Source organism: Homarus americanus, unplaced genomic scaffold (assembly GCF_018991925.1).
Source record: "Homarus americanus isolate GMGI-L3 unplaced genomic scaffold, GMGI_Hamer_2.0 scaffold48354, whole genome shotgun sequence".
NCBI classification, from domain to species: Eukaryota; Metazoa; Arthropoda; class Malacostraca; order Decapoda; family Nephropidae; genus Homarus; species Homarus americanus.
In genome coordinates, this window is record NW_024723833.1 from 5,999,449 (window position 1) to 6,008,321 (window position 8,873).

Sequence of the window (8,873 nt, forward strand, 5' to 3'; positions counted from 1 at the left end):
GTGTTTGAGCTTGAACATGCAGAAATAGGTGTGTATGGTTAAGTTTAAATGTATTCAGTATGATTAGGTTAAATAAGTGATCATGTTACCTGTTTAAATGTTGATTCTTTAGCTATGAATGTGTATTATAAGCAGGCTGTCAATGTAGTGACAGGAAATAAAAGTCAATTTTTACTTTGGGATTTTTTATTTAAATACCATTAACAACTTAGGTTGAGTTAGGAGCTGGAGTTAGGATCCCATTAGGGTCATAGCTTAAGGCTGAAGCCACAAGATTATAAAATTGTCAGAGAAACTTTTTGGAGTGAGAGAAGTGAACTCTTGGAATAATCTGCCAGAAAGTGTTGTGATGGCACCGTGTGAGCTCTTTCAATACCAGATTTAACCAACACTGAGTGGCACAGGTAGATACATTCTGGAATCTGGAACCAGTACATGCCCAGTGATTGCCAATGGATACATAACCGATCAAGCAGCCAACGAGCTGATCTGCGGTGAAGGACCACAGCTCAAAGTTGAAGAAGCCACAAGTCCAGAAAACTGTTAGGGCGAACTTTTTCGGGGTGAGAATTGTGAACTCTTGAAACAATCCACCGAAGTGTTGTGGACGCACCGAGTGTGAGCTGTTTCAAGACCAGACTTGACCAAGTTAACCAACACTGGAGCAGGATCAGATACATTCAGGAGTCAGTGCATACCCAGTACTTGGCAACAGTGTGTAACAGAGACGTGACAGACCGCCTGATCAGCTAACAAGCCGATCATTGGCGAAGAGGATAAAAGTAAAAAAGTAAGGTTGGGTTAGGATAGTTTAGGTAACATTTTCGACATTCGTGAGTGTGTATCGGTATAGTTGTGAGAATATTTGTACTTCTGTGAAAGCATTAAAGATGATTATTTCTATTCTTGTGTGGAGATGTGAATAATATATTGCATGTGTGTTCTTCAAATTAATACACCCTTGATGACGTAGCTGAGCTAAACAGAAACATAATCAGTCCGCAGAACTGCTATGATGCAATCAGTCGCTTTCATGGCACTCAGCCAAATATGAACCAAATCGTTTTACAAAGATTATAAGATATTTTTTACAATATTTCGCCATACGAATTCTAATTTTATTTCTTTATAATATAAAGGATATGAGATGCGGGACATGGTCGTGCTTTTTTTCCCTGGAGTGAGTAGACACCTATATTTTGAGGAGAAACCATTTTAACAATTAATCAATAACTTAATAATAATGCAATGTCACGTTTCTGATTCATTGTAAATCATTAAATCACTTAAAATGATTCTCGCCTCAATTACCATGGGCGTGCTTAGATGCACTTCAGTACATTTCATTTTATAACTTATTAATAACCTAAATTGTCTCTATCAATTTCAGCGTCTTGCTTTAATAGTCACCTCATCTCTGGTACAATTTGTGGAATAAATCAAACCCACTATTATGTGTTTACTTATTTACCTTAACTACGGGGGGAGGGGGGTGGGGGTCTACAATTGTTCAAATTTACTAGTGTGGTTATTTTTTGCTTTAATTCAAAGGATTAGATATCCATTACTGTGTCCTCGGTTAATGTACAATATGAGAAAATTAAAGTGGATAGCTTTAAATCATACTGGGAAAACACTAGGCGGTTCTAGGGAGTGTGAGTGTTGGCGACTGTGAGAGGCCGTTCAGCTGATCCACCATTATCGCGGCCGGCCACCGAGACTCACCTCTCCCTTTACACTGAAAATGTTCCGTTCAGCACTTACACGGGTCAGCCATGTTGCTAGGTCCTCTATGCTTGATACCTCGGCCAGGGTTCCTGCAGGTGAGTTATGACGGCGGATTCATGGGAAAGGTGTAATTGAGGGGATTAAAGAAAAGTTTCCCCAGTAGCCGTTTGGTGCCGTCTTATATTTGTTATTTGGTATCTGTTCTTTGTTAAGTCTTTTAATAACTTTCTATAATCTTACCAATTATGTTCTTTACGATAACACCGAAGAGTTCTTTGTACGGCAATAGTTTATAGTATTAACGCATTTCTTGCAGAATGATTAAACGTAATTTCGGTCAAGGTATCATCCTTTAGGCTTGTACACATTATGTATAGTACTGTGCTGTATTGGAATTTTCACTCACTGAAGCGTCATATTTGGAAATACTGGGGGAGATGGCGTATATATCGGTATTATTTCACTTGTTGCCCCTACACGAATCTTGGAAATTTTATAGTTGCAATCGGTAGTTTTGACAATTCGGTAAATATTCGTCCATCGGCTGTCCTCAGGTTTTGATACAAGAATATTTTTTTTGCTTATGGTTTGTGTTATTTGAATTTGACCTTCATTTCTTGTGGAAATTAGCGGTTTTTGCAAAAAATGAAAATTTTCATTGTAACAAACCACTAATTTGCAAAAAAATAGCGGTCGGGTTTGAGTGAAACGCACTATAAAAAAAAATAATAACCTAACCTAACCTACAATATATACAACCTAGCCCAGTCATTTGGAGCTACTGTGGTGGAGGATACAGTTGGGCGATCTGGAGAAGGAAGTGGTGGAGGATGGTAATTTCTGTCCTTTCTTAAAACTAAAAAATTTCCACACTTAGGACACAGTCTTGATGTTGATAGGACACTGTGATCTTGTAATATTTTTATTGCTTCAGTGTCGTTCTCATAAACTCGGTGAATAACAGTTAAATATGGGAGAGAACGCATATTGCATGGCATCACGAAAGCCTTCAACATTTGAGAGTGCGCGGAGGAAGACTGGTAAACTGGTAAAAAATGGGGTGCTGGACAACTCGTACCCATCAAAACATGTCAAGTCGTACCCATATATATATATATATATATATATATATATATATATATATATATATATATATATATATATATAATATTGTGCTACTACAAGCAACATTTGTATACAATTTAGATAAAAAATGCAGCTAAAACCATTATGATAAAGCTAAATGAAAGTTAAACACAATTGCTGCAAATGAAAAGAACATTATATGTAAATCTTCATTTGTATCAGGTACAGTATTTGTAGATTTAAAGTGGCATATGTACCGGTGTAGTGAAAGAGGTTCTGCTGTTCATGCAGTAACAAAGAAAAAAATCTAGGGGTATGGTAGATAACCCCAGGATGAAAAAGCTCATCGTGAACATGTACAGCTAACATTCACCATAAATAACCCCTAGATAGGAATGAATTTTAACCCCTCAAAAATACTATGCATATATAGTTCAACCCCTTACTTTTTGCATACAAATTTGATGATAAACATTCAAACTGTACTCGAGTATATGGTATACTGTACACATCAACTTTATCTCACACTGCACTAAGTCGTCCATGTCACATGTACTATTGTATGTTCTAGAATCTTACCTATATCTATTAACATTTTAAATAGCAAACTACTGAATTTCCTGGAAGTATATCATAAATATGATTATTTTACTTGAACTAATTTGAGTTTAATAAGCCAATCTGTGTTTGCGTAATATCCTGGTTGTTTTGAACATTTGCGCCTCCCTGCTGATATGGATGTCCAAATAACAGATTTCGTCCGAGTAATGACTTCGTTGTGGCTTAATTAGTCAAGTATTGGAATCAGGGTCTTTACTGTATTTCATCCAGTAGGTAATTGTGTGGTGGGACTTCATCCAGGAGAAGGGGAGTTACTCCTTATGTGTGCCACTTCAGGTGTGTACCAATCTGGAGGGTGGGTTTTTTATCACATATTATATTCCCCTAATGTGTAGCATCATGTCATAGGTGAACTTTTTGAGATGGTTGTGGAATAGAAAAGTAGGGTAAAGTGATAAATCATTAGATATTTTATTTTGACTAAGGAAGAATATGTTCTATTACAGCAACAGTGAGCCGCAACATGTCTAAGCACTCCACAGAAACTGATGCAGAGTTGGATGCTCGATATGAAGCCTATTTCTCTAGGCCAGACATTGATGGGTGGGAAATTCGCAAGGTAGGTATAATTCTGTTGTTGAGCATTTTTGTGTTGGTTTTTGAGACTAATTATGAGGTCCATCACTGACCAAGTTTTCTTTAAAATTGATCTTACTTTCAGATTCACATGATAATACTTGTCTGTGTTGCTTAATACAATACCTGTACAGTATTGCTTTTTCAAATTGCAGTACTTTTTAATTATGATGGATCCTCTGAAATTGTTCCTTTGAATTTAGAATTCTTTGGCTTGGCATTGAAAATTATGTTTTATTGTTGGATTTTTATTTTCTTGAAAAGATTAAAAAGCCGATGACCATGCTGGTCACTTAACTATCTAGCAGAAATAACAGCATGCTGTATCAGATGCTTTATTTCTTGCTTGGCATTACAGTATCTTTATAGCATTGATTCACTAATAGACAGAAATTAATGTGGCATGACACCATATCATTGGTGTATCAAAGACAAATGTGTAGTTGGTTTATCATGGCGAAGATGAAGCCAGCCAAAGTGATAGAAGGTGCTGATGGTGTCTTGTATTTCTTTGTAGGTTAAGTTCTTATAGATTAAATTTTTATCTTATGACATTTTACCAAGTTCATTACGTAGTATGTATTTGTATATGCAGTCTCTCCTCGACTTCCGTCCCGACGATCAGGTCGTAAGTCGAATTGGTCGTAAGTCGAAAAGGCGAAAATAATACATAGAAATTCTAAATGGGTGTCTCTTTTTCTTCTCAGCACCACAAGAACTCTCAATTTTACGCTTTCCAGTCATTTTAAATGGAATTACAAACGAAAATTTTGTCAGTACACAGCGCAATCACTAACTTCGGTACTAAAAATACGTAATTTGAAAAATATTTTATTCAACCACGGCGGTCGTATGTCTGGGTTGTCGCAAGTCGAGTATGTTGCATGTCAAGGAGTACCTGTAGTAACCTGTGGCATAATACCAAAGGCAAGATTTAATATTGGCAGTAAAGAATTTATTTAACTGTAAGTCACATGGAAGCAGGTATCTGTCTATGTCCAAAGATACTGTAATAGTCATTGACAAGAATACTTTTAATTTATTCAGATTTTTTGTGATTTGTGGTCAGCCACCTTTCATGTGGCACTTTGAATACAGTGTATGCACTCATTAATTGATGTCTAAAGCCCAGAGGACTTTGACACTTGTGGCTGGGAATATTTGTAATGATTAGGAAATTCCCCCAAAATATTAATTGCCCTAAAAGGGTGGTGATTAGAAGTGCTGGTTTTGTCCCTTATGCAAAGATAAGGGAGGTCTAGTAGGCATGCTCAACCTATTTCATACCTGACCACACCCTCCCACTAAACAGGTGTTCACACTGCAATTTTGTAGATAAGTGCTTCAGCTCATTAATTAGTCTTCAGTAAAAGATTTATTTCACATTACAATACAAGCGTTGATTTAGGTCTGTTTATGATCCAGTTTGAATTTAACTGATGTCCATTGGGGTGCCAACTTCACCCACTATTAAAAACGGATTTTACATATGTAATGTGAACTGAAGTTAAATTACAAGAATTTGTTTTAGTGAAGACTTCTTCTTTTATTAGAAAAAAGTTGTTGGTGATATTTTTTATTTAAGAACTTAAAGGAATCATTTTGCCATTTGATATCAGATTGGATTATTTAATGAAAGCAATTTGGCCTATGTCCCAAATTATAATTACAGCTGATAACACTAATTACTAAATTAGAAAATGTGTATGATAGACATCTGTATTCATATTGCCCACATACAAATCTAAATGCTGTATACTTGCATGATTTTTCCAGGAGTAGAACTTCATTTTCATAATAGATGCCTTCCTGTGTAAAGATACTGTACATGGTTTTGAGGCTTTGTCATACCTCCTCATATCATTTTTTATATTTTTACTCTTGAATAGAGACATGGTTTTTAAAAAATTTTTGAAGTAATATAATTAAATTTGAAGGTACAAGACATTACTTTCTTTCAGGCCATGAATGACTTGTGTGGTATGGATTTGGTACCTGAACCTAAGATTGTTATTGCTGCCCTGAAGGCCTGCAGGCGCAACAATGATTTTGCTTTAGCAGTTCGCTTTTTGGAGGCTGTCAAAGAGAAATGTGGTGGTAGAGTGAAGGAAATTTACCCTTACATTCTTCAGGTAAGTTTAACTCTATGTGGTAGGAAGGATGAGAGAGCCATTTAATACAAAGTTGGTCTGGTGCTGGGGGGAAAATTCATGTAAGCAGTGCAGGCCCTATGGTCATACCATGGTATTGAATTCAGGTAAAGGAAGAAGCAAACTCTGTTGAACACTTCTTTTATTATGTTCTTACAATTAAAGACACCAGTTTATATTAATGTGGTAAATTACTTAACTAGCTTAGCAAGTTTACCTTGAGATAAATTCATTTTAGATTTGTTAACTAGCTAAGTAAAGAGAAGCTTAATGTAGTAACTAACATGAGATTACCCAGAATTCTTCTGACGTGTATAGTACCTTCTAAACCTGAATTGGTGTGCTAATGCCTGGTTAGGTTAGGGTTGACCATGATGGGAAAGGAGAATGAGGATTACGGGATAAGTTGTGAGAACATGTATCCTAGTCAAATTTGTTCCACCCCATTACCCCAGATGAAAGTAATATGGAAAGCCAGTGTGAGTGGGCACCATGATGGATGAGCATGTGGTTGGCAGCATTCTTTTTCCCACAGCTTTGTCATCATTGTCTTTCTTTAGCTATGGATGCTACAGCCAAACCAGTCACAGGGCTAAACAGTGACATTTAGTATACATAATGCTGATCTTTACAATTTACGTAGTGTTTATATACAGTGACCCCTCCGTTAACGAACTCAATCCGTTCCAGAAGGTCGTTCGTTAACCGAAACCATTGTTTCAATGGGTTTTTGGGTAATTGGTTCCAGCTCACCGAAAATTTCCTAAATTCAACAAAAATGGTAAAAAAGTTCACTAACTTTGAGGTGTGTATGTAGAAGGCTCCTGGATGATGATGATGATGATGATGATGGGATTTAGAATGGGGGTGGAGGAGAAGGAAGAAGAGAAGACATTGGGGTGGAAGAGAAGTCACCCCATGGCGCCATTTCACCCATAAAATTTTAGCTCTCTTGGTGTAATTCAAGATTATTTTCTTTAAATCAACACTGCACTGCATTATATATTGTCAATATGTAAAATATATTTCAAAATGACCAATAATTTGCTTGGAAACAGAAAAAAAGCGTTTAGTTGAAGAGAGTCTCAAGCAAGATGTTACCTCCAGTGAAAACCAGTGCCGCGCATTAAACTAGTCACTTTACCTTCAATTATGTTCAATAATTGTTAAAATGACTAAAAAATTTAATATTAAACTTTTAAAATTATTGAATAGTATAAACTTCTTGATATTTACTAAAATAGTAAGGAATTTAAGCCCTAGAACCGATTAATGTATTGGCGGACTAATACTAAAGCTGTTTGCCTGGTCAGTGCAAGCGAAAACATGTTGAGGTCGGTTCGTAAGAACTTCGTTAACCGAATTTTTTTTTGTTAACCGAATTGAAGATCCTTATGGAAGGCAGTTCGTTAATCGAAATTACGTTAACCGAGGTGTTCGTTAAACGAGGGGTCACTGTATTCATTTTTTGGACGTACAATTGATTCTACTTAATGCCACTTAATGGTAATTTGACTTTTGGTAAATTTTTTTTAGATACCAGGCAATTGCATAAATTTTGTTTTACTTCTATAGCTGGCTTATTACAAGACAGTGATTTACTTGATATTGGGTCTTCATTGTATTGAACGTATAAGTGATTTACCGGCGTATGTTGTTTATCAGGATCTTCTTAGGTGGCACATTACATAATTATACAATATAAAGATTTGTGCAGTTCACATAGGATAGGTTCAAGACATTAAGTATAGGATTGTGATTTGTTAAAATGCCATTATTCATAGTGCCAAATGTTGAAGTCTGATACAGTTGATAATGAATGCTCACAGCACAGATCAGGTATTACTTGTGTAGTTATTGTATTTGTAATTCAATTCAATTTCAATTGTTTATTCCTTGATAGAGGAAGCGGGATCCTAGTGCTGTCACTAGGTACCCCTGTACAATGACACCAGAAGCATCTGGCAAGTGTGACAAGTATATACAGTAATAATATTATAAAGGGGCTTACTAATGCCTAAGGAATGAAGTCGCTATTTGTAATTATTCTTTTGCATCATTGTATATAATGGAGTTATGTTTGAACTATGAATTTATTTTTGGCACAGGAGATAAACCCAACCCTGCAGGAACTTGGCATCAATACTCCAGAAGAATTGGGATATGACAAGCCTGAGCTCGCCCTTGCTAGTGTTTATGAATAAATAATCCTGAGCTCATCAGTTTCTTAGTGATAAGTGGTGAGAAAATATTTCCATTGAGTGCAGTGATGAGCAGGAGCCTGAAAAGTGCTTGTTGATTATTTTTGTTCAACTCTGACAAGAACATGATAAACAGTCACATGATATTTAAATGTACACCCCAATTAATTGGGAAAATTCTTCTATGCCGTGTGAAGAAAATGTGATTAATTTGTACAGATAGAGAGTTCTCCGGATCTAATTTACTTCACAAATATATAATGTACAGATGGTGGTGCATTTTCAATACCCTTGTTATGTGTAACAGTAAGGTTGGTATGCAATGACCTAATGTACTGTATTATGATGGTTGGATGGTATACAGTAAAACATCATTAACACCGGACAATTACAGCACTTCCCTCAGTTGCTTCGTTATTCGAACCTCAGGTAATTCAGTCATATTGTGGCTGGCTGAGGGAAGGAACTTTTGTTCACCATAGTACACTACTTTTTAAAATTAATTTTGTTT

At 36.1% G+C, this 8,873-nt stretch overlaps 1 protein-coding gene across 1 annotated transcript; it reads left to right on the plus strand.

Moving 5' to 3' along the window:
• The first annotated feature begins 1,665 nt into the window (after positions 1–1,665).
• LOC121863797 (cytochrome c oxidase subunit 5A, mitochondrial-like) lies at positions 1,666–8,633 on the plus strand. Its single transcript, XM_042362619.1, has 4 exons — positions 1,666–1,823; positions 3,882–3,994; positions 5,973–6,143; positions 8,270–8,633. Exons 1-4 carry the CDS (start codon positions 1,745–1,747, stop codon positions 8,363–8,365), a joined length of 459 nt encoding a protein of 152 aa, XP_042218553.1. The 5' UTR covers positions 1,666–1,744; the 3' UTR covers positions 8,366–8,633.
• Positions 8,634–8,873: the final 240 nt, after the last annotated feature.